This window comes from Amphibalanus amphitrite, unplaced genomic scaffold, assembly GCF_019059575.1.
Source record: "Amphibalanus amphitrite isolate SeventyFive unplaced genomic scaffold, NRLGWU_Aamphi_draft 000121F_arrow, whole genome shotgun sequence".
Lineage (NCBI taxonomy): Eukaryota > Metazoa > Arthropoda > Thecostraca > Balanomorpha > Balanidae > Amphibalanus > Amphibalanus amphitrite.
The window spans coordinates 718,910-745,512 of NW_024881616.1; the positions used below are offsets into that span (position 1 = coordinate 718,910).

At 49.6% G+C, this 26,603-nt stretch overlaps 1 protein-coding gene across 7 annotated transcripts; it reads right to left on the reverse strand.

Annotated features, from left to right (window-relative positions):
- Positions 1-1,339: 1,339 nt before the first annotated feature.
- LOC122381522 (Hermansky-Pudlak syndrome 1 protein homolog) lies at positions 1,340-26,549 on the reverse strand. Of its 7 annotated transcripts, XM_043365782.1 has the most exons (14): positions 17,248-17,279; positions 14,413-14,598; positions 13,634-13,780; positions 13,145-13,257; positions 10,933-11,089; positions 10,083-10,257; positions 9,009-9,202; positions 7,974-8,138; positions 6,037-6,281; positions 5,605-5,788; positions 4,803-4,916; positions 4,390-4,481; positions 3,208-3,432; positions 1,340-3,114 (listed from the first exon to the last, which is right to left on the reverse strand). In XM_043365782.1, the coding sequence occupies exons 1-13, from the start codon at positions 17,275-17,277 to the stop codon at positions 3,255-3,257; spliced, it is 1,980 nt and encodes a 659-aa protein (XP_043221717.1). In that variant the 5' UTR covers positions 17,278-17,279; the 3' UTR covers positions 1,340-3,114; positions 3,208-3,254. The 7 variants fall into 7 exon arrangements, with proteins under 7 accessions (XP_043221717.1, XP_043221718.1, XP_043221722.1 ...); XM_043365783.1 differs by lacking the exon at positions 17,248-17,279 and adding an exon at positions 26,409-26,549 and having other exon boundaries at positions 1,340-3,432; XM_043365787.1 differs by lacking the exon at positions 17,248-17,279 and adding an exon at positions 26,131-26,151 and having other exon boundaries at positions 1,340-3,432.
- Positions 26,550-26,603: the final 54 nt, after the last annotated feature.

Here is a 26,603-nt window from a genome sequence, read left to right on the forward strand (position 1 = left end):
ATGTGTTCCTTTGCCGGATGTTTGAAGGTTGGGACGGACGGGACATAGGACGCAACAGCAGCCCTCAGAGCAGTTGTTCTGCAGGTTTGACGGATGAAACAGTTTCACAGATGTCTCACCCAACCACAAATCCAGCTGCCTGTCCTCCTCTGTCCATCTTTGATTGTCTTTGAAAAGCTTCAATTAACAATTCTGCTGTTAATTCGTGAATTTTGGTCATCCCGAGGGTTTGTACGACTTAATTTTCGAATTTTTTGCGTATTAATGTGCGAATCGTGATATCCTAGATCGGGTACCCGGCCAGAGTAAGCTATTTTGCCAGTTTTCGGGTCGACTGGCGTCGTTTTGTCGCCGACATGGTGACCACCCGCCCGGCGACAGAATTCGCCGAGGGGTTGCTGCCGCGGACGGCTTTGCTTTTTAAGTCCTCTCAAGTGTTATTATGTTAAAAAAAACGTATAATTGTGCAATGCTGGTGCTGAGACTTCTACGAATCCCTTCTCCGCCAGTCCAGCGAAAATAATCACAAACGCTTTCCCTGGCAGCTCCAAATTGAGCTCTTGGCCCATTTCGGTCTTGTGCAGCGTAAGGTGTCTGCACCATTTTAAGTCGAGAGGTGTTTAAGACCTTCCAGGTCATTGTTCAAAGTTAGGTCACTTTTGGTAGATGAGGCGACAGCAAACACGACCAATTATGTTCCATGACAGCCCGTACTCATAAAAATGCTCCACTGATGGTCAAAATTGTAAGAAAATACATGTTCGCGTAATTACTTTCCACCCTGTACAGCTAACCCATCAGCGACCGCTCCCATGATAAACCTTCATAGACATGTCCATTATGCAACCTCATTGGCATGTCAATTTTACTACTACACCCGGCCATATATCATCAGCACGTATCCACCGCGCTGTTTCCAGCACACCACGCCGTGACCTGTCCAGTGCACACCGCCCTGCTTCACGTCAGCGCTCGCCCCGCTCCGTCCGGCCGGCACGTGTTGATCAGAAGCGACAAAAACTCGCGCCGCGCGCCTCTGACGTCTGTGAATGTCGTGTCCGGGACGCGAGGAGGCTCCGTCTGCTGGTCGGCGCGTGGCGCGGGGGTGGCACGGAGGTGGGATGGGCGGTGCTGGGTCGGTACAGGTCAGCGGAGCGATAGGAGTGCGTGGTGTGTGGAACAGACTGTCGTGCTAAATGGGGTCATTGCAGCGAGAAAGGAGGGAGGATGTCAATGATGCGAAACATCAGTTGAGGTAACTGGCATTCCAAAGAGGGGGGCTGGCATTTCAAAAACAGCGTTCTCGCTAGCACTAAAACCAACATGCGTAAATACAAAATAGGATATAATTACGTTTATTTTTCGATTATTGTCGACTCTTTATGTGTACTTCAAAATCACACCACCCGTTTGCATAATGGAATGGCACAAAATGAACCCATTTATCCATCAATGCAACCACACATTAATGACTTCGCTGATCTACTTTTGATTGATACATTTCCTCCAACTCGTAATCCCAGAATACCTTCACCATTACTGCGCATTTCTGAGGCATCCACTCTCATCACAGGCAAATGGGACTAAAAATAGCACGACGTACATCAGGGGGCACACTTGACGTAATTCATCGCTGCGATAAATGTAATCTCAATCTCTCCACGTATTTATATGAGTGCACATCATCACACCGTCACACGCTCTAGGAATCACCGCGGAGGCCATTTCCCTAAGTCCATTCCTCAACACACAGCAGATTTCGGCCGGGTGGAGGGCGACGAGACGCGACGTGACAAGAGCAATCACGCCGTCTCTCAATAGAAAACACAAACATACCACCACGTAGGTACCACAGTCCACGTGGGCCGAGCATTTCCCCAACGGCGCTGGCCCCGGGGAAATTCACAAGGCTCTCATACGCATCCGCCTTTCTTACGCCGTAATACAGCGGTGGTGAGCTTAGTTAACGCTCGATATGACCCCACCGTCGGTACCCTGGGGTGTATTACAGTAGAGCTAGCAACAACAGGCACTGTCGAACCAATCACGCATATACGACCGCAGACTCAGGCAGACGTACTCAGGATCAGGCTGATTCGTACAGCAGTGATTGGGTGTGGGTAGAGCACCACGCGGGGCTCCAAGGGAACCTTCATCGATCGAATATAAAAAGGACGACATGGCACAAGGCATGCAGCCGCTTGTAAATGACGTTTGGTCCCGCAAAGCTTCACAACTGTGGCCTCCCGAGAAAACGAAGGCGATTGACATTTAGCATCAAGTAACTCACAGCACATGTTGGGTGGGATGATCGTAATGATAGCAATATAAATATACTGTAAGGAGCACCCAGTTACAAATAATGTAATTTCGCGTGCCATATGCATCTAATAATATTCCCGATCGCCAATTGCAGCCTACAATTGTATCTAGGAAATGATCGAGAGCATTTACAAGAACACTGTAATTGTATAAATTATTCTTATATACTCTAACTATCCACGGAATGCCATAATTGCCGTTACAGGAAAGCTATAATGACGTCAAAAATAGTCCAACCAGCCGCGGCGGCTCGGCCGCCGGCTCAGTCGGCTCAGAAGGCTGACTGGTGATCTGAACGAACCGCGGACGGAACCGAGGAGGTCGGGTCGGCGACCGGGCAGAGGAGAGAGGAGAGAGGGGGAGAGAGTAGGGACAGGAGACATGGCAACAAAGGACAGATAAGGGACGGGACCGCAACCAGCTGGCGACAGTTCCGGAGAAGTCCCAGCCTGGACGTCTGGAGGACAGGAGCCACACAGCAGGCCTGCTTAAAATAGCCCTCCGACAATAAACTAAAACACACATAACATCAGGCGATTATGAAGACGACGCAGTGCCTCTACACAAAACCAAGCACCGTCCCTGGAGAGGATCTAGTGACACAATGACGCCCCTTGAACGGGACAAGCGGAGTGCGACGTCCCTTACAGACATCCACCTTCGCGACGATGTCTTCAGAACAGCTATCCAGCGGTGTATCCCTGTAAGTAGCCCCACAGCAGGTATCTAGCGGAGCAGCGACGTCCCTAGCGAAGATCTAGCTGTGTAGCTGCGGCTCTAGCGAAGATCTAGCTGTGTAACAGCGTCTCTAGAGCAGGTCGAGCGGCGTGGCGGCGGTTCTAGAACAGATCTAGCTGTGTAGCTGCGGCTCTAGCGAAGATCTACCGGGGAAGGTGCGTCTCTAGTAGATATCTAGCTGTGTAGCAGCGTGTCTATAGCAGATCGAGCGGCGTGGCGGCGGCTCCAGACACCTCCCAGACGGTTTTGGCGATCTGCTGCGACTGCTGGAGCACGCGGTCCGACTGGACGGGTCCGCGGTGAACCAGGAACAGCTGGTAGCAGCGCACCTCCTCGGGCGCCGCCTCCGGGAAACAGACGGCCACCAGCGCGCTGCACGGGCACAGAGACACTGAGTACAGACACACAGGCGGCCACCAGTGCGCTGCAGGCGCACACACGGAGACACACATATAGAACACGGGACGGTCGAGACAGGTGGATGGCACTGTGCTCGACATAGTCACACCCAACCAAAATCCAATTTTAGAACAATGGTGCTCGAGCTGCTATGCTGCAATGATTACATATAACTTCTTTTCATATTTCAACTGAATTATAGTATCACCTCAAAGAAGTCCTGATCAACAATGCTATAAAATGTAACTGAAAACTTCTCCAGCGCCCGCCGTATGCCTTCATCCCACAGGACGATCTGACTTTTGGCCGACACATGTTGCGGCACCATCTCATACCCCAGCTCTTTAAGTGCTGGCTCGAGCACGACATAACTGCCGTCTGACGAGCTATCTCCACAACCGATGGCTGTCGGGCATCAAGAGGGACGCGAGGCGGCCCGCCAATCGGTATAGTTTGAGAGGAGGTGACGTGAGGAGGAACAATAACTTTCCAGTTGGAACTTTGATGCCTGTGTTTTAAGTCATCAGTTCAGCATCAGTTCGGTATGAGGCCTGTCTGGAACAACTGGAGAAAGTTGGAAAGTCGATTCCATAATCAGCTATGTTAAGGCGGTTCCAGACGTAAGCGCATGTGGTGCCGTCCTTCCTTAGCAACTGGAATTGCGTTGTTGAATGTCAACCATTCCGAATTAAGGTTTAACAAATCGACTCCTGAGCTCGAAACCACTTCTTACCAGGCACCCTAACCCAGCTGGTTGGATCACTTGGATGAGCGAGACCGGGTAACTCGAGGCCCCACTCCATGTCGGAAAAAAATTTAGACGGGACAGTGGAAATAAAGAGCGCTAGTATCTAGCTACTAGGGCAAGCAAAGGATTGGACTACAGAGCCCTACTTAAGTTGGCGGTCGGTTCCGCGCGTACCGCCTTACCTGAAGTAGTCTCGCGCCAGGATGCCCGGCTGCCAGTCAGCGTACAGCGCTTTCAGCCGGCGCGGACTCTCCCGGGCCTTCTGAGGGTTACCCTGTGGGGAGGAGTCACAGGATATATTGAGCGCTGGGTGGTACAGTCGGTTAGCAGCAGCTACTGAGGTGGCCCGCCATCAACGGAAACTCACAATAGGGGAAACAATATCCGATTTTACGTTATGAAATACAAGCACGGGCGACCACATGCAGCATAGTCATACTACCGCTGATCATACCAGCATGAACCATCGTGAAGGTAAGCAAGTTGATATCAGACATGAGAGAATCCGTTGACGCCCACGAAAACACAGCAACATTCTGACCGACTGACAAAACAGCAATTACAGACATGCAAAGATTTAGAGGGTCACACGCACCATGGCATCCTCGAACCAGAGAAAGTGTCCGTAGCTGTAGCGCTGGTCGCGCCATATGATGCTCATGTGGCCCTCCCGCAGGTACTGGTACGCCAGGTCAATCATTTTCCGTACCTGTCAACAACACATGGTAGGACAGACGGTGACAGGATGGCCCCGAAAGGACAGACAGTCGACATTGGGCAGACAGTGGTCCACGTCCGTTCAGAGTTCAGACAATGGTAATGAGAGGCTGCAAATAGCCGGTTCGGTTACCGTTCGGTTACCGTTTCCAGCACACACGCGCATGTTAATAGCTCTACTGAAGAACGGACCAAGGTGTGAAGTGACACCGAGCGACGTTGCCGATACTGAGAAGGAAAGTATGCGTAGTTTAGCCATCAAGTCAGGTCAGAAGAGGTATATATGCAGCCTGTCAGCGCCGGTAAGTTTTTAAATAACTTCTGCAACTAATTACCTTGTGACCTTGAGCAGATGCAATAAGAAGAGAAAAAGAAAATAGGCAAATGGCAGCCCGGCAAGTGTTATGTAAGTGCTACAGGAAGACACAGGTAAAAATAGTGAGGGTACTGAACTACTCTAAATGGCGAGACAAACGTCTTTACGGTCAGAAAACCAAACAGCAGAGCATCAGCTTCAATATGCCACGATACAAAAATAAGTCCATTCCAAACTCAAGCAAGACTTAACATAACATTTACGCGGAACTCGAGGCACAAGAGAGAAAAAAAACTCATCGACGACACTACCGATTCGGCTCCCGTCCGTTCTGCACCTTTCCCCGGGCTCTCCCGCCACGTACCGTGTCGGTGAGGTCGTGTCGGCCGTCGGGGGGCCGGGTGGAGGGCGCCGTCATCAGGTGTACGCTGCGGTCCACGTAGATAAAGTGGACGAGGTCGGGAAAATTGTCCAGGTAGCGGCTGATGTTGAGGTGGGAGCGTGTCTCCACCGTGGCGTTACTGACGGCGCGCGCCAGCAGGAAACTCCTGCGGGGGACAGACACCGGGCGGCGCGGCGGTCACAAGGGGTGTGGCAGGAAGGTGGGGACACTCAGAAACGATTATGACCTATATCGGTACTGATCCCAAGGATAAGTATTATGTACCTACGATACAACACATCACATATACATGTACAACACGTCACACATAAAGCGAAAAGTCAAATCAAGGACAATCGTTTTTGGGGTGTTATCAACATCCTCATCCCCTCCGTGCCACCACCCGTCTCTCACCGATAGTCACTGAGCTCGCGCTGCACGGTCTCGGCTCGCTGCAGCAGCTGGCCGGCCGGCAGGGTGACCCGCTCCGGCAGCACGTGACACACGGCCTCGAAGGCGGCCTCCAGTGTACGGGAGAGCGTGGCCAGGCCCTGGTCGACGGGCGGCGGCACGGGCCGGCCGCTGCACAGCGCCGCGTCCACCCGGAGACGGCGCAGCTGGTCCCACTGGCTCTGCAGTCGGGAGAGCAGAGAGCGGACCTGGGGAGAGGGGACATGAAGTGACCTTGTGTAGCAAAACATTTCATCGATCTCTAGGGGAAGCAAACTTGTGAAATAATGATGCAAGGAAACACTGTAGATATGCAACTTTCCTGCTGGACTTTGATAATTCAAATGTTTTCGTCATTCTCCACAAAGATCAAATACGATAGTACAAGACTTGATGAAATATGGATTCTAAGAAATAGTCTTATACAATGGCCATTCACACCCACATCAGTTGAATGTTAATGAAGAAAATGCCTTCGTAAACTGCCCAAAATGTAGGTACACATGTTCCATTTACGGTAGCAAACGTCAGCAAATGGAGCTTCGTCAGACTAAACAGTACAGACTAAAACAGACTAAAGAGACTAAAGAGACAGACTAAACAGACTAAACAGTACAGACTAAACAGTACAGACAGTACAGCTGATCTCACGGTAACTTTTGACAGTTGAGTCCGCCCACAAGATAAAATACATAAAATGTATCCTTCGCCTCGTACGGTGATGCTAATAGAAGTCTCAGAACGAGGCTAAATTCGAATTGATATATCTTCGAGTTCACAGGGGTCGTGATAAATTGAATGTTTGCGATGGTGCCACACCGCGTCGGCGCGGCGCCCGCATACATACGTCCAGGGATGGACGATACGCGAAACAAATGGCCGGATAGGTCGGGAAAACATCCGGGACCGGGCTCCCCGCGGTGCTATTACCCGGCACATTGGCCACGGCCGCCCACCCGGGCCAGAGGAGGCTGCGGTCCCGCCCGGCAGACACGGCACACGCAGATAATTTCTGTAGGCGGGCGGCTCCGACCAAAACTACCGCCGGGACGCAGAATTAGAGCATTTGCATTTGTAAGGCGACACGGAATAAACATTCACACTTGACCAGGCAAACAGAGGGATTGGATGACATTCGACGCCTTCCGGAAGCTCATCTGCATCCGATCTGAAGAGTCGCCGCGCGGAGCTGTCGCCAGGCGCGAGTAAAGGTCCTCACATCGATACTAACGCACAGACCCAACTGTCATCCGTCATCTTTAGGCGAAAATCAAACTTCAAATATTCAGACGACTGTTAACCTCTGTCCTGATTATTCTGTGTAAAGTATACGCAAACATAGGATAAAAATGGTAGCGACATTGGCACAGACAGTCGAGACAAGACAAGACACAGACGAGTTTATTTTACCAAGACCCTCTCCTATGCCAAATTTAACTCCCAGAGCCGGCGCCAAGGACACGAAGAGGCGTGCGATTCCTGGACCCGCGTGTAAATGACCTCTGGAGACGATCTGTACGGTATCCTATGGTCAACCTTTGCTCTGTCACACTGTCAGTCTCTCCTATGGCCCGGCAGCGACAGGGAGGGTACCACATCACATTCACCAGATATTCTTCCAACGCTTCTGCTCATCAGGCTTTTATCAAGGTCATTTATGACATCTAACAACTGAGCAGTATCCATTTACGTTAGATAACAAGAAATTGTCGTAGCCTTTGTTGTACCTGCCATACACCACCTTACCTAGAAGATAGCGCAGCTTCGTTGATCAAAGACGCGTGTGTACAATACACACCATCCCGCAACTGGAAAGGGAGTCTCCCAACCCGCACCCTGACCCTCCCTGTGCCACCCAACCCCCTCTGCGACCTCAGTGACCTCCCCAGCGTCCGACCCACCTCAGGCGAGTGCCTGATCTGTTTGGCACACGAGAAGAGCGCCATCAGCCCGTGTTTGAGGTGGGCGTACACCTGGTCCCGCTGGAACGGCGTCACCGCCTGCTGGTAACGCGCCAGGCTCTCGATGGCCTCACACAGGCCGCCAGATACGTCCGTCATGCACAGCTGTTGACGGAGAGGGGGTAGGGGGGGGGGGTCAGTGGGGGGGGGACAGACGTCTGTGAGAAGAAAGGGAGAGACAGGCAGCGGGCAGCAAAAAACGCCGCGGGGGAGGGAGGTGATTGGCGGGTCGCGGCAGTAAAAAAACGAGGGATTGCTTGGTTATGTGGATTTCGTGGAAGTGGGTGATAAAATAACCACCGGAGAGGCTTATATTGAATGCAGCAATGTGGTGAGGATAATGGAAAGCATGCAATTCGACTAACCCTGCCACAATAAGAACAATCAGACGAGTATATCCTTTCCCAGCAGCCGGGGGGTGTTTGCACAAACATATCTCGGAACGGAGATGCGTTATGGCATTCCAGTCTCAGATGGGATAAACAAACCGAACATCTTCTTTCGCTAAGGGAAAACTATTCTATAGTTACATTGGCAGCTGGGTGTTCTAAAAACATTATCAGGACACCATTCGGCGCTAACTATACCGGAATGGTTCAATGCCATCTATAAACCACGGCACGCAGCTCGGCTCGATAGTTTGACACTGATAAGATTCGCCAGGCACCACAAAGTTACAGAGAGACGTCTTTTTATCAGCTCAACATGAGCCCTACTGAGAACAACTACCTACAGGGTCTTTCATAATGAATGTTATTTTTAAAAGACGAAGTTCGTGGAATTCGTAAAGTAGGGAATGTAGATTCCCTACTATCCCGCCGCATCCTCTCCTTGACGATCAAGAAATATCATCCTCTTATCACACTATTTCAATCAACTTCTTTCCCCGCTTCTTTCTCCCACCAGCACCTCCCGTTCCACTCCACCCACCTTCTTCCCGTCCCTCCCATCTCTCCCCACCTCTTTCCAACTCACATCACTGACGATAACCAGTGCCGTGCCCGACCAGATGTGGACCACGTACACCAGGTACGGTGACAGGGGTGACCGGCTGGCAGACAGGAAACACAGCTCCTCGTGCACCTGGGAGTCGGCCCGTCCTCCGCCCCCTCCGTCCGGGTCGGAGGCGGGCCCGCCGCCACTGCTGACCTCAGGGTCACCGCTCGAGTCTGCGGGGTCGGAAAAGAGGAGGGTCAGACGGGTATGGTAAGAAGTAGTGTTCTGGGTAGCAGGTACTGTGATACGACCCTGTGGTACACGGCACGGCCTTGTGATACGGTACTGCTGCATGGTCCTGTTGTACATAATGCGGTATCGCCAGAAAAGCAAGTGGACGCTTTGTTATAAAGGCACGGCCTTGTCGTACGTACGGTACCTGCTGAATGGTTCTGAATTCAGCGCAATTACTGCAAATCTTTTATAATCACGGTCGAGCTCAGATATGGTTGGCGCAGTCAAGTCGCTGCAGTTAGAAGGGCTATAATAAGATTCCGGTAAATAGCTACATATCACACCGCAGCGTGAGCGAGCGAGCTACGTAAACGGACCCGCCATTTATTTACATTTGCTCCGCGTTCACTGACCGGCAGTGACTGACTAATTCCCGCAGAGACTGACAATATCCTGTCCGGGAACGGAAAACGAGCCGCATTGTCACGTTACGTAATCAGCGGCGGTACGGTGCTGGTATGTAGAACGGCGTAGAGACAGAATCCGGCACACTGACCGCTCCAGTGACCGGGTCATTGGCCTAATTCCAGCGATGTTCATTGACATTGATCGCCCTAGTGGACTGACCTTTGGCCCCTGGCCTACTAACGTGGTCCGGACGTATCTCTGATAATTGACCCTGGGAGTTTTGACCTGACCTCTAACCTCTGCCCACTGACCTCTCGCTGACCTGTGACCTCCCACTGACCCTGTGACTCTCAACTGACCTGAGACTCTCCCCACTGACCTCCACTGAAACCCACTGACCCTGTGGCCTCCCACTGAGCTCCACAGCTGACCTGTGGCCTCCCCCACCGACCTCCCCTGACCCCCACTGACCTGTGCCGGCGGCTCCTCCTCGCGGTGACACGGCGTGGACCAGTACCAGCAGACTGAGTACTGCCGCCGGGGAGAGTTCGGCCACGTGACGACCTGAGTACAGGCTCACCAGGGTACCCTCCACGGTGAGGAAGGCGTGGGAGCGCGAGCCGGACGGCAGACTGGCCACCACACGCTGAATGGAACGGAGGGGAGGAAGTCAGACACAGACAGGGCGGCGCAGGGCATGGAGAAACACTGGTGGGCCTGTATCGTAAGTAGTGGTCTAAAGTTTGGGGCCCAAAGGTTTGACGACGGGATCGTTGTTAATCCTCATGGTTTGGCAGCTAATTCTGGTTCAAGCATGGCGAAATGAAGTTGGCACAACAAGGGCGGTATGCAAATAAGCGACTAAAACGTGTAGCTATGTGAGATAAGCAGTCATTGCACAATGGCAGATTGGTCCGATTTTTGCCAGGCTACGATGTTGCCACTGGTTGTTTCTATGTGATAGATTTTGTTTGACACGTATTTAGTCAGAGCTGAGTCTGTGCCGAGTTGATTGTCATCGCTAAACTAGATCTATCCGGAATCTCCATCTGCATTTGACATCTCAGCACTCAGCACAGGCGTGTCATAATACACCCTATCTCCGCCGTGCAAAAGAGCGCCATTTTTTATTTTAAATTCGCACGACATCGTGACCTGAACTGTCTCATCAGAGGTTCATCCTGACAACTAATTGAGCCGCACTAAATCCAGAAGATGACCTAAAATCCGCAGACCTTACTCAGACCCATCTGGTCAAGTCAGAACAACCCCTCTGACCATCCCCTAACTCCTCTAACCTCTTTCTAGCCCATCATCTAACCTGTAGCACCGAGACCATCTTGTTCTGGACCTGGTCGCCGATGATGAGTCTCTCCACCGCCTCCACGTGGTAGGCCTGGTTGGAGCGCTGCAGCTGACAGTATGACATCAGCATGGCGCTCAGCATCTGTGACAGTGAGCCGTCTCCCGACTTTAGCCTGTCGGCGGGCGGGCGGGGGGCGTTAGTGACAGGTCAGACGGAGACGCAGCGCCGGCTGACAACGGCCAGACGTCACACAGACAGAGTCGCTATATGCGTCAGACACACACAGACACACACATACAGTGATACGGACGGAAAACGGAAACTCATCCAGAGGGTAGAGACAGACACATAGAGACAGACGATTAGATGGGGCGGGGGAGGGGTAGACGGTGGGCCGAGCCTCACTGACAATCCCGGATACGGAGCTGGGGAAGTGGGGGGTGGGGGTGGCGGGGGGGGGGGGGGTGACTAGCATAGTCAGTCTCCAAGGGGGGGGGGGTCGTGACGTGGGCGGACTAATGCTAATCGCGGGTGAATGAATATAATCCGATTAGGGCAGACGCAGATCCGACGATGCGAGCGCCGTCTCCTGGTATTCGGGCGAGAAGACCGGAACATCGACTGTCTGTCGAGAGGCGGAGAAAGAAACGCTGGCCATGCCTGATTTATAACGTTTGTTTAATGATTTTAATTATTTGTAGCATTTACCCAGACGCTCCTGAACTAGTCTTACCTAACCCAGCTGATGTGAAGAAAGGAGACCATCTACGCCAACAATGAATGCATTAAAGAATCAGGAGTGACTGATGATTGAATGGTACAAACAAGTCACCGTATGATTGCGAGATAGGCACAACTGTGTGTCCTACGGGGCCGTGCAGCGATAGCCACACGACTAGTCTCTCCCGCCGGCCGCAGGAGCTGAAAGAACCACCGGAAGCCACGGAGAGCGGAGGGGAGGGGAGGACCTCCACTCAGGAGAGACCGACTGCCATCCAGAAATAGCACCGGCCCCAGGTGGCACATACAGGCACCGGCTCCTTGAGGATGATTATCACCTAATGCGATAATGCTGAGTGTACCGCGAGTGGTCTTGGGGCCAGAGCGAGTTCGATTATAAAACCGTAATAGATGTTGGGGGCGATTTCCGCCGCCGGTTATTGACTGGCAGTGTTGACACAAGTACCGAAGAGTACACTTAGAATCGGTGCAAAGCTGTAATCTCGTCCTCACCTAAGAGAGATACGCAGTGTAAAATATACCGCTGTCTGAACTCGGACACCATGGAAATGCGACACTTCTCAATTGACTTGCCTGTATTTCTGTGCATCGAAAGCTCACACTTCTCAGTAACTGTTGCTAATAACCACGTTCCGATAAATTCAGGAGTGGCGGAAAAGGATAAGCTTCATCCAATTTCTAAGCAAAAACACCCGCGGTCACCGGCAGCATGTACCAATTAAATGAACATTAATCTCTCGTTTCCTTACAGAAAAAACGACAAAACACCTCTCCAGCGAGACAAAAAGTGCCCTCATCATATTTTGGTCACCGAAGTATGCAATACTCGGGTTTCCAAATTGTTCCGGCACATTGATTCAGTTCTCTAAGAGCCATTTTGCTCCTCAACTTCTAAACATGACCACTGATAAGCGATCAAGTTTCGTGATACGAAGCTAATGATGGGTATCAATTGGAGCCCATGAGGGCACGTTGCTGATAATTTTTTTTTTATACTTAATGAAGGAGCTGTCGAGCCTAGGAGAGGTCAGGCGAACTCAGTTGCATTATGAAAGAGCAACTAATAACCCCAACACTTCTTATGGGCCCAGTAATTAATCAAATTTTAAGAGTTCTGTTATTATAAGGGCAATATGCATTCATTTGCAACTAGTCATGCCACTCGACACTTACAACTAAGCCTTCTCATCATAAAAAACTCATCTGACTTGACATTCATCTTAATTCTTAATTGTAAAGCTAAGAAATACCAATGCGCGTCAAATTAATGCAAACATAGCTGCTCCTCAGTAATCCCCAGCCTTGCATATTCTCAAAGACCATTGGCAATACAAAATCCAGATACAGGCCCTCACCCATCATTCAATGCATCGTTTCGACCCTCCCCGACCGCTGTGGTGCAGCTGCCCCACCGCCACCTACCGGCCTGTTCCGACACTAACCGGTCACGTGACCCCACCTCGGACAGATCCGACAGTCTCCTCACCTGCTGAGCACGGGGCCACAGAGCAGCTTGGCCAGGCTGACGGCGGCAGAGACGTACTTTCGGGGCGAGAGGGTCGAGTGACGAGACAGGCACAGGCACTGGTATGTCAGGTACTGAAACGGGACGGCAATGGTACGTCAGGTACTGAAACAAAGTGAAACGTCAGCTGCTGAAACAGGATGGCACTGGTATGTCAAGTGCTGTAGGAGGACGGCAGTGGCACGTCAGATACTGAAAGGTACGGTAGAAAGGTACGTAGATGAAACGTCAGTACATCATATAGCATGCTTCCATCCCTTCGCCCCTCCTCCCAGAATGAGTCAGGTCAGGTCAGGTCAGGTCAGACCAGCACCTCGCTCACCTCATGGAACACCATAACGAGTCCGTCCCCACACTCGACCTCCGAGTACGGGCCGGGTCGGGTCGGATCAGGTCAGGTCAGGTCAGGTCAAGTCAGGTCAGGTCAGGCCGGTTGGACATTTGCCTTACCTCGTGGAAGACCATGACGAGTCCGTCCTCGCACTCGACCTCCGAGTAGGGGTCGCGGAACTCCATGGCCATGATGCGCTGGGACGCCAGGAACGGCGAGAACAACTGCAGCAGCACGTCCGCGCGCTCCCCACGCGTCTCCGGCATCTGACGTCATAGGCCATACGTCAGTCATACTTTCAGTGGCATAACCCGGCATCTGACGTCATAGACCATAAGTCAGTCATACTTTCAGCAGCGTAACCCGCGTCTCCGGCATCTGACATCATAGGCCATAAGTCAAATACTTTCATACTTTCAGTGGCGTAGGTAGGTAACGTGCGTCTCCGGTATCTGACGTTACAGGTTATAGGTACGTCAGTCATACTTTCAGTGGCGTAACCCTTATCTCAGGCACAGTGCTCTAAAATTGGATTTTGGTTGGGTGTGCTGATGATGAAAAAATCCTAGAATGAGAAAAAAGGAAATAAATAACTGAAGTATATTTGCAAAATGGTGTAATAAGTCAGTGATACATATTTTTTTGGATGAAAACATTTTCCCCATTAGGTGTGATTTGCCACCAAAAAGTCTGAAAAATAGGACACTGCTCCGGCATCTGAAATCACCGGCCACACGATATATTTCAGGGGCATAAAAGGCGTCTCCCACATCTGACGTGCCACAATACCCACTAGTATGGCTTCGACGGATACCAGTACCTAAATCATTCCTATGGATGGTGGGATCCCAATAGTCACTAACAGTGATCCAACAGCCAACATACAGACGACGCTCACCGTGTCCGAATAGGCCGGGTAGAAGAGGCCATTTCGCGCCGCCATGCACCGGATGTGCTCCTCAAACTTCTCGTCCCCGTGAGAGAACATGACGTCGTTCAGACGGTCGAAGATGATGACACCCAGCATGGCTAGACACGTATAGTATTGGTGGCACTGTGGGTGACACGTCACCTGTGCTTCACCCTGAAATAGGTCAAATCTTACGTTATTGATCTAGGAGGAGCAAATACAATAATAGATGACAACTAGATAAAATGACACTTCACTCATGAATGGCCAAGGTGACCAGTTATGTAATGCCACATCTATAAAGTTGTTGGACTGACTGACTCTTCAACAGCTGCACTGATCCAAGAAAGTAAGCTGATCTGAACTATCCACTTAATCATCATAATCAGACCTTGGATAAGAGACCCATGGTTGGTCTTATTAATGAGTGAAAGCACAGGAAGCAAAAGAGTTACCTAACCTGTAGTTCAACAGCAAAATCTCAGTATGGGAAGCCCAGCCCTGCCAGGCTTTGCGACACTTTTGACAGCCTCAATGTATTTGCAACTGCTTAAGCTCAACTTGAACTGAGCTACAAGCAGTCAATAGGTAGCCAACAGGTGATACCTCACAGGGAAATACATTTCTATGCATCATAGCTGGAGTGTTAGGTAATCATAATAGGTACTGCATGTGTGCATGTGCAGGGGTCACTTAGAAATGCTACAGTTGTATGATTTTTATGCTGAAAATGATCAAAAAGAAAATAAATCATATCCATAACTTACATTTAAAATATTTAAATGTAGGAATAACTATTTTCCTTCTTTGGTAGAGGCAAACAAAGTTTGCAGCAGAAGCTTATTAATTATTACACATTAACCAATCATATTTCATAGTTCAAAACCAACTGAATGCTGATTGGCTAAGTTGGTCCCTGCCAGAGCCTAGAGGTCACTGCATCCTTTGCATTCTTCTGTAATGGTAGGTAAGGCACCACATACCTGCATAAGGCACTGATTTCAGAATAAAAAATGAAAAATATCTCCCTAGGGTAATTGTTGGGTTGTAAAAGCTCCTGATTTTTGGTAGTCTCAGCTCAAGCTACAAAACTGATATTCCAGTTCAAGCTCAATGTTAAAAGTGGTATATTCCCTTAAACATCTCAAGAACAGCTTGGCCAACTAGGCCCAAAGCTGGTAACTGGTGAGGGACTGCTTAATATGGTGCCCTACTCAAGTCAGCTAAGGTCTCACTTTTAGCATGTGTGCATGCAGCCTGCAGTAGCTTTTACTCTCAAGAATGGCTGGGACCTGGGTCAATTGCACTTCAACTTGAAATTGGTATTTGGTTACCTATCCTTCACTCCTATAGTGCTCAGCCAGCATCGGAAAGCCTGCAAAGGTCTTTCGGTATTTGTTAATTGTAGGCCACTCTGCCTTTTACAATGAACCTAAGGCCCAGCAATCCTACTTGTAAGAATCTTGATGAAACCCAGGAATCATGATGAGAGCTGAAATGCACCTTAGGATTGTAATGAAGGAAAGTTGAATATGGATAACAGCCTCTCTACTATACAACATCCAAAATGGCCCCATACTAGGGTGTTTCACATTTTCAAAGTGCCATATTGCGAGTCATATCGATGTTCCCCTCAAATGTCATCTGCTCACAAGTTTCTGTGTAAAATTTCACTTCATTCTGATGATGTTTAGAGGTCGCACATTTCTGCGACTTTTCATCTCTGATTTTGTTTCTGGGCGTAACATGAGTAGTCTTCTTGCGAACTGATTTGGTTGAGAAAGCCAGGCAGTGGCGGCGGAATAGGGGGTGCAGGGGGTGCAGCTGCACCCCCATCGAAAAACATGGGGGTGCAAACATATCTTTTTTGCACCCCCAAAATCCATACAAGGGGCCCGTCGCACCATCCAATACATTTTCTCCTGAAAACCAGTGATCGGGAAACGAACACTGATGTGGAATCATCCGGGGTGTCTATTTATGGTCAGGAGCGTCCCATGCTAGTCGGGGCCTCCACACCGGCTAGAAGTGTCCCGAGCCGCGTTTGGTGCTCCACACGGCATCTGAGGGCCCCACGACGGCCTCAGAGGGCCCTTTTATGACGATCTCTGAGGGCTCCCACCTGAGGGCTTTGTCCCCTGGGGCCCTACAACGGCCACTAAGGGCCCTCGTGACGACCGCTGAGGGTCCCACAGAGACGCCAGGGGCCACGCCCACGCTGGCCTCTGAGGGCCCCTATGACGGCCTCTGAGGGCCCTTACGATGATCTCTGTGGGCTCTCACGACGAACTCTGTCCCCTGGGGCCCTATAACGACCACTAAGGGCCCTCATGACCATATGACGACCGCTGAGGGTCCCACAGGACTTCAGGGGCCCCACTGGCCCCTGAGGGTCTCTACGACGGTCTCTGAGGGCCCTCGTGACGGCCCTAGACCCAAATCAAGTCTGAGGGCCCATTTGGCTTCAGGCGGCCCAGCGACGGCCTCTGAGGGCCCCAACACAACCAGGCTGCGGGGGCTATGCTGGCATCTGAGGGCTCTGCAACGGTCTATTGAGGGCGGCAGGGCCCTAACAACGATGGCCTGCGAGTCGTGGAACTCAACCGGAAGGCGCTGCCCAAGCGCACCAAGGAAGGATGTGCCCCCTTCTCTGTGTAACGAGTTTTGGTGACAAAAGTGTGCGACCCCTAAATATACTTAAATTTGGGTTTCAAGCGTATCAATCGATTCAGTTTTACGGGTAGAGTTGGGGCAAAGTCGATATGGCTGAGTTTTGAACCAACATTATTTTACCATAGTGTAATGAAACACCCTACCCCATACTGATACAATCATAATGGCCCAATACAACATACAATGGCCCCTATACTACAACACAAGGCCCTATATACCTAGAGGCTACAACACCCAAAAGCTGCAAATATAAAAAAGTCCTGAAAGTGATGTACGGAACATACCGTAAATCTGATAAAATCTGGCGTAACTCCATACCAATACGGAAAAACAAGACCTAGAAATTCATTTATGTTCAGAATAATTCCGTCACGTACGAAGTGGTTGATAATTGCAGGTTGCCCGGCAACCAGCCGCAATTTCAAAGCAAAAGAACTAGGTCGCCTAGCAACCATCCGCTTGTTCACTTTTTGAACACATTTTCTTCCTATTTTGTCTCATCCGCGCAATCAGTGGCCCATTCTGTAGCACAGCCGATCAAGGCCAGCAATTAAAAAACTATGTAATCAATAGTGGAGCGTTTCTTTCCTGAGCGACTCCGCACTCCCCAGGCTCAGTGTAGACAATAGATATGTCATATTAATAACATAGAACTTCTGGTGCACCAGGCAAAGAAATAATCGGCATCTTGCCTCGCCAGGCAAGGAACATTAGTCAGCACGTCGCTTGGATCAGGGCATTCGATTCTACGCCATCCCGCAGGTCTGCAACAGCGAGATCTCGGTTCATCTCGATTGCCGCCGGCAAAAGCGATAATTCAGAAAATGCAGGCAGGAGAGTTCATTTTTGAGTCCAAAAAAAGTGATTTGACTCGCTGCGGGGAACACAGGCTCCTCCACAAGGTCCCGAAACTCAATCTTGTCCTGAAAACTCATGGGATCTCGTTAGTCGTTTCATTTCAGTTTCGACCCATGAACTGACTGGGCTTACCATCAGCGGTCGGCTGGTATAGACACTGCGTCTCGTAACCCGTGCATGACTATTTATAAGTCATTGTGACTTCCTCTAGGATGACATCAAGTCAACATTGAGCCTGAATGGATGAAACTGCATTCTTCAGTATAGGTACATTGGCAGCTCTATAACTTCCTTTGTATCAAACCACTGTATCACAGTACCACCACTACCAACCGACACGTTGATCCTGCATCGTCGTAACGCATCCCGTCGTGACGCGGCCCCGACCCGATCCACGGACGGCTCAGGTGTAGCGTCACGTCTGATGCGATACGAGTACGACCACTGACACGGCGGACCGGAGGTAACTGGCTGAAAGACAGATCCTAACACGGTGCGACATGAAGAAAGTCTAGAATATTCAGCATCATATATCCTTCTGTTCCATGAGTCATTCAATTTTGCTCGTCCGTCGGTTACCACATGACCGTTACGTACAGTCACCAGCACTTGCTACCCATCACCTCCGGACGGCGGGGGAGCAAGCTACCACCGCCCTTGCGAGACTAGCGCCGCCATGCGCCAAGAAGTGGAAACACCACGTGACTGAGGCCACGTGAGGGCAGGGTCACGTGATGGAGGGGCGGAGCATAGCAGCTTTTGCGCCCGACACTAACTGAAATGCGGCGCTGTGATTGGGCGCCTTAGCATGAATGAAGCCCCGGCGCCAGAATCAGCCGTTCGCCTTATATGGAACACTGAAAACAAGTTGAAAGAACGTTATGCAAAAGCATCTTAAAATATTCCACACTTAGGTTTTTTGGGTATTAGGGTAAACTGGCTTAGAGGCGAAGCAGAACGTCTGGTTCATGAAGAACACACACAGTGTTTCACATAGACCGAAGACACGTGCTGCTTCTTCGCGTGCAATCTTAGTGGCCCCAGGGGGGCTTCAACTCGACCAACACCGGTTCTTCTTCGTTCTCCCTAGTCACGTGATATTACGTCACACCAAGCGCGCGAAAGATAAACCCTTTGAAGGTTTTGCACGAACTAGCATCGGGTTTAAGAAGAAGGGGTTGTGGTTTAATCAGTGTAATGGCTTTCATCAAGACCACGCCCGCGGTACTACGTTCTAGCGTCCACCGGAAGCGATCGCCATTTTTCGATCGCGTTGGATCACGCTTTGTGCAGTGACGAGCGGCTGGTGCAAGATTGGGTGAATGGCAAGTAATCAAATATTGAAGAACTGAAATAAGGTTAATTTTTTGCTTGTCAAGTGTTGTGTATTATTTATATTACTTGTGATTGACCATAATAAGCAATATCACAACGCTCTTCAAATGCATGGATGAATGCATTGGATGAAGGCAATTCATATGCAAGACCAATCAATGCAGTAAGTATTTATATGTTGTATAAATGCCCCATAGCTTAAATTATGCATGTGGTATTGAGACAAATCTTCCAAATGAAGATAAACCAGGAATAGAATCAGCTTGCCATTTTGGGGTCAATTGATTTAGGTATAAATTTGGCTGATTTTAATAAACATATGTTCGTGCTGATTAGTGCAATATTTTATCTATGCTGCACTTTATATGTCAAGTGCATTATTTTATTTTTGGAGTAGACTCATGGTCTCTGAAGTCAATCTAAGTTTCTTTACTCCCTGCCTGTTGAATAACGCATCCGCCCGACTCTTCATTCTAGGGGACGAGGCCATCTCCGCTCTGATTGAGGCCCTGGAGTCTGAGGAGAGCGTCCTGGCGCGCGCCGCGCGGAGACGTCGACATCGTCGAAAACGCTGGCTTGAGGCTGGTGGTGGAAGGAGAAACTATATGTGATTTGGGAGAATGCGATATCGCCACCCGGCTGCTAACATGGGCGATAGCGCAAACATACAGTGTTTGTGAAAACATCCACTTGCTAAAGCTAAAAATGTGTTCATATTTGGCTCCTGGAGTTCTTTGGCTTGGATGTGTAAGGCAAGTGACGCGGCCGAATGGAAAGCGTTCCTGCAGGCTGATTGCGGGCTGATCGCAGACTGAATGCGGGCTGGTTGCGGGCTGATCGCATGGGCTGGTTGCGGGCTGGTTGTTCCTGACTGGAGACTTGCAGGCTGATTGCTCAGAGTAAAGAGGAAGGTAATACATCTTAAGGTGTATCAAATACTGTGTTTACGCAGCAGATGTGACGGCGCAGGTCGATAGCCATGCATGTGAGGTTCAATAGACGAATGAACGGGGATTTTGCGGTATTGCAATAGAACTGAAAGGGTTCTACAACCAATATTCAGAACACAGGGTGGTTTCCCTATAAACCTCAGGGACTTCTTCACAGACCCTTTCGGGTTCTTATCTAGGTGCTAAGAACACTCTTATTATAAACCCTAAACCTCATAAGAGTCTTTGGAAGAATCGTGTGGATTCTTTTGATGAGAATGCAAAGCCGTCTACGTGAAGAACCATGGAGGTTCTGAAAAACGGTGGCATAACATTTTACCCCACAGGGGTCTAAATACCCCTGTACGTTCTTAACGTTCTTCCAAAGTGTTTTCAGTGAAGGTTAGCCTGTGCGTTTCACCGTTCTGTGTTGGTTTGAGAGCCACGGCACCATACGAATTGTGAGCCCCTTTGAACGGGTCACCGCCCGAGGCACTGAGGCGACGGCTGTGCGGACTGTGCCGGGCAAAACCTAGCCTGGTGGGAGAGGCGGGCCAGGGAAAGTGCGATCAAGCAGCCACACTGGGACGTGGATTGGTATTATCTAACCGCGACAAACGATGTCAGCAGCCTATTCTCGTTGACACAAAAAGTTTGACAGACAACGTGGGCAGTGCCCAATCAAAAGCTACTAAACGATTCAGTTAAGAATTTGGCGAGATAACCAGACCCAATAAAAAGTTTTTAATTCGATTTTGATTGACAAATGACACACAAGCCCGCTGTGACGGACCAAAAAAGGAGCTGAACAGTTCATACAACTTCTAAAAAGCTCAACGGTAAAAATTTTAAAGTCAAATGTTAAAATTCAGCCTGCATGTTTAAACTCGGGTCCGGCGCGGGCAGGAAGCTTATATTGCCACTTGCAATTCCACTACGTTGTAATATAACCAAGAGTTATGTGAGAGCAACAACTGAAAGCCTCGAGCCCGGTTGGGGGGAGGGGGGCGCGAAACAGCCCCCTCTCCTTTTCAGTCGATATCTCCTAAAGTAAAGTGTAGGTCGCCACCAAACTTTCAAGACCCCTCCGGGCATCATTTTTACACCTTGTGACCAAATTTTTCCAGAGCTCTTATAAAAGGTTAGTCACAAATGACGTCAGAGTGACGTCATGTTCTGTCATTTTCGATCCAATAAAAGGTTTAGCGGGAAGAGCTGTCACGCTTACAGTTTTGAAGATAACAAACAATATTCAAGATAAAAAAGATGTAAAATAAACAGCACCACAAAACTGCTAACTCTGATTTCTAAACAAAAATTTAGTTCGACCATCAAAACTATAGAAGTATAACACCCCGAAAATACCAACAACATTCAAAATTAAAGCTGGAATATATGTTATAGAACTATCTGCTCTAGATATGCCAAACTTAAACTCGATAGCTCCATTTTTAGCAAAGTTATGGCAAAAAAAAAACACTACTCAAAATGTATGTATTACGTAAAATTTTCAAACTCAATTTTTAGCCGTCACAGAACACACAGAGCAAGCCAAAGACCACCATTGGATTTCCCGTGATGAGCTGCATCGAATAGATACCCCTTTTATGCAAAATATAAACTCTGAAATTTAACCTTTTTTGACCTGACCTTGACCTGACCTCCACCAGAACGCAATCTAAAACGGCCCCAATGGCCGTCTAGCCCACACCATTGAATTTTAAATGTAAAATTGACCATAAAACATGTATCACGTGACCCTAGCAATTAGCATAGTTGGGTTCATATTGTGACCCTTAGTGACCTGACCTCTGTGACCTGACCTGGCATCAGTGACCTCTTTAGGCAACATATGTATTGGGCAACCACGCTCCATCGATTTTTTCGATAGCATGCCTTTTATTTGATGCGTTAACTGACTGTAACGCATTCCTTAGACTAAATCGGTGAAAAAATGCAACATTTGACCTGACCTGTGACATCATGGTTTGCACCTAGGTCAACGAAACCTGGTTACAAGGTAGTTCCCTGGTGGGGCTATCGAACGTTCTTCGAATTTTCAAAATCAGTCGGTAACTTTCCGAGATCTCAGGTGGAGGACGAAACGGCTGCACCACCCCATCAGGTGGTAGGGTCCGCCAATAACACAACGGGGCGCGAATTATTTACTGATTCATAATTTCATACAGTGTCATCTATTTTGAGAACACCTTTCTCACGCCCTGACATGGTCCTCTCGTAATAGATCGAGATGAGGAGAGTGTTTTCACGCCTCCTTATGCACGGCTCATTGTCATTGAGCTATCAACTGTCAGCGGTTTTCGGACAATGAAGGAAGGCTTTTGGTCGTTTTTAGGTAAGGTCTTGGGTCAGATCATTTCAGTGGCGGATCCAGAGGGGGGCATGGGGGCCATTCTCCCCCTTGGGTCTCCCGGGGCCCATCACGGAGTTTTTTTTTAATTCATCACGGAGGTCACCGACGGGAGCTTTAACCCAGAGGTCTCCTAAGGGGGCACCATCCAGGTCTATCGGAATAGGGTACCGTTTTCGGGGTCTCCCGGAGGCCCATTTCTGTCCCTCGCCTCGGTTTTTTTTAGTTAAGTTTAGTTTTCTAATTTTTAGTTTAATATTGTCCATTTATTTCCATCCCGAGGTTCGCGGGGCACCATCTCGAGTTCTCAGCTGGCACTATCCCGAGTTCTCCGCGAGCACCATCCCAAGGTCGGAGAGGGCACCATCTTGAGGGTCCGGGGCACCATCCCGAGGTCTCCGGCGGCACCATCGCGAGGTCTGGGGGCACCATCTCGAAGTCTCCGGGGGCACCATTCCAAGTTTCCAGCGGCACTTTTCCGAAATCCGAGGTCTGAAGGAGCACTCTCCCCGGGTCTGAGGGGGCACCATCTCGAAGTCTCAGGGGCACCATCCCAAGGTCTCAGGGGCACCATCCCGAGGTCTCAGGGGCACCATCCTGAGGTCTCACGGGCCGTTTGATCCGCGCCGTCCTGGGGGGAGTTTTTACGCCCCCCCCCCTAGGTTTTCGCGAATATAAACGGCGACGCGTAGCGCCGCTGTTTTAGATACACCCGCTCCGACATCTTTTTCGCACATGCTATGAAAATTTCAGATCCCGGTCATTCAAGGTCAGGTCACCAGGTAACGTTAAGTGACCTTACCTCAGAAAAAAGTTAGAAAGCTCGCTGTGGCTACACCGACTGAGCGATCACTTTTAAACTTTCAGTTGCTTAGGGTAACAGTATGTATAAAATGGATATCTCGGATTTTTTTCTATATCTGTGAGTTGTGACCTAAGGTCAGTTCAATTTTACGACTGCTCCATATAAATCAATGGGAGAAAATTGAAATGAGCCTCTTTTGGCCGAATGTCGTTCTACACCCTCTCAAACATCGGTTCATATGTAAACATGACACTCTGAATCGGGAAATTGCACCTGTGCCCCCTTTGTGTGCCCCTGAGGTCATCTCAGGTCATGAAAGGTCTTCAGCAGTTTTTTTTTTACTATAACTTTTGATTTGACAGAGACGTGCTAGAGCGGTGAAAACACGGGGGCTAAACCGTTGATCTGAGGTCAAATTTGAAGTCAATCAGAGCGGTGCCCTCTGGGGGCTAAACCGTTGATCTGAGGTCAAATTTGAGGATATGTTGGCGAAAGAGCGTTAAAAGAGCTATCGAATGCGCCTTTCCACGGCGCTGTATAGCTCTATTGGTTCCAGAGTTAGTCGTCGGGTGTTTAAAATCGTTGAAATCGACAAAATTTGACCTTTGATGAACTCTGGTGACCGGACCTTTGCCCTGACCTTAAAATGACCGAGTGTTTTCCTTCTTATTTTTGACGCTCTTTCGATTGCCGCTTACCGCGTGTCGCAACGTGGCCCAGGAGCTGAGTTAGACGGAGGGGCGTGAAACACCCTCAGTGAAACACCCTCAGCACTCGACGGAAAGTTCATGCCATCAACACGGCTCGGGTGAATTGTTATGTTAGCTAGCTCCGGTTGTAAGCTGTGGAGTCGTGGAGCTGATCTTGAAGGAACTGGGCCTAACATTTTCATAGCAAACGTAAAAAATGTTTAATAGGTGATGCAAAAAATAGCATCTCTTTTATGAAATATTTGCGAAACCCTCAACATCATCCCCATTAGTGCCGAGCTGCCAACGACGACCATAAAAACGTCCCCATCCCGTCAGCGTTTGTTTATCATAAGGATGCTAAGATTTAATTTCCAATCCGAAGCTGAAATGATGGAAAGCAAATTTACATTTTACATACGAAACAAGCTGACACATTTAAATATTTTCTCTCTCGCTCCCCTCACTGATTTACCCATTACCCTCTCTCTCATTTTACCCTCCCTGGTTTTCCTTTTCTGTCTCTGTTTTCTCTCCTCCCATCCTTATCCCTTCCCTCCAGTCTTTCTTCTTTCTCTCTCTCTCTCTCTCTCTCTCTCTCTCTCTCTCTCTCTCTCTCTCTCTCTCTCTCTCTCTCTCTCTCTCTCTCTCTCTCTCTCTCTCTCTCTCTCTCTCTCTCTCTCTCTCTCTCCCTCTATCTCTCTCCCTTTCTCCTTCTCTCTCCCTCTCTCTCCCTCTCTCCCTCCCTCTCTCGCTCTCCCTCCCTCTCTCGCTCTCCCTCTCTCTCTCTCTCCCTCTCCCTCTCTCTCCCTCTCCCTCTCTCTCCTCTATCTCTTTCTCTCTCTCTCTTTTCTCACAATATTCTCGACTGCCACAGCGCTGTAGAACTTGTTTCCAGACAGGTCCAGGCGCTCCCCACTCCGCAGGCCCCAGCCCACACGGCCCAACCGCCCAAACACCCTCCGGCGGATGACCTCTGACCTCGGCGACCTGACCCCAGCCGACCGATCGCGTCCCTCTCCACGCCTCCGCCCCGCTTTCCCCACTACAACTGCGTAGTAATTGTAGCGTGTGCAAAGGTCACGTGACATTATTTACTTCTGCGGTTTGTTCGGCTGACAAGAGATGGCACTAGTGGTCTGTGGATCAGAGGCGGGGCTAGGTTCTACGACTTCTTGGGGCAACTTTAGGGCGGAAAAGATGTTTTTTGGCTCCTCATCCCAAAATGCTTCGAACATACAAAAACAAGTTAGATATTCGAAAATCGGAGGACCAAACCGATCGTTTGACGTATCTTACTCGACTGAGAATTGATCGGTCTTCAAACTACTGAGCAAAAACGAGGTGATTAGTAGCAAGTGCTGGTGACTGTACCATCGACTTCTTCGTCGACTCTTACTCCGTCTGATCTGACGGCTGACCCCCACGCGGTTATATATGTCCCCGGCCAACTGAATGGCTATAAATCCCCTAGGGCTAGCACGTAACAGTGGTTGGAGGAGCTGGTGGGGAGGGGGAGGCGCGAGGTCAATCGATAAGCTCGGGTGTCCAGTTCTTTCCATGGGCGTAATGTTTTGAGCCAGATTTCCTTTCTAGGGGAGCCATTAGCCTCTTGCATTAGCCCTACCAATGAAGCATGGTTATAGGTCACGCCCCTCCTTGCGGCCTCAGACCCAGTGCATTCAGGAATGCGGGAGAGGAACGGTCATAGGACGTCCTCTGGCCGTCCGACCCAGGGGCCCCATGGGCCAGGGCGGTCCGACCGTGCAGCAGCATCGATAGAATGTGGTGCTAAATAGAAACAGTCGTGATTGAGAGTCAGTCTACATTTATGTGTTTGGCCGTTGGACCTCCGCCAGTCCGCCATGCATGATATGATATGACACGTCACAAGATGGTCCTGGGTTCAGCAGATAGCCTCTCTTGGGAGTTGAGCTAGGCCGGCCTGTTTACCGAATCGCGCAACGTAGAACATCACGAGCGACATCTATGAAAACATGCCCGACAAATAGTTCGACCACTTCACCAATAGGTGACGCTACTTACCCGCGCCGCCACTCCGAAGTCCTCCAATTGGATCGAGTGACCCCAGATATCCCCATGAATCTAAAAGCTTGTAGGTGAGATGAGTCATTAACACTATAAACCGAATGTTCTCTGCTTTGAATACCTGCGGGTATTTTACCTGTGAGAGTGAATGACCAAGGCTTAGGGGGCGAATTCGGGCACAAAAATTGAATTGACGAAGAATACCTTTACCCACTAAGTAACATTCAAAACACACAATAGTTACCATTCGTATGAACCACAGTTCAAGTTCTCACCTTGTTCAGCCGTCTTCCCATCCAATATATTATGACTTGCTCGAATCTGCGTTATTTTAACAATTTTTCCGCAAGGGTTTTCCACCATTTTCCGCCCCGCTTTTCAACAACATGCTGTTGATTAGTATACATTTTTGACGCAGCTATGACAATCGTAATTAGTGCCTATTAAAATGAAAACCGATATCAATGATG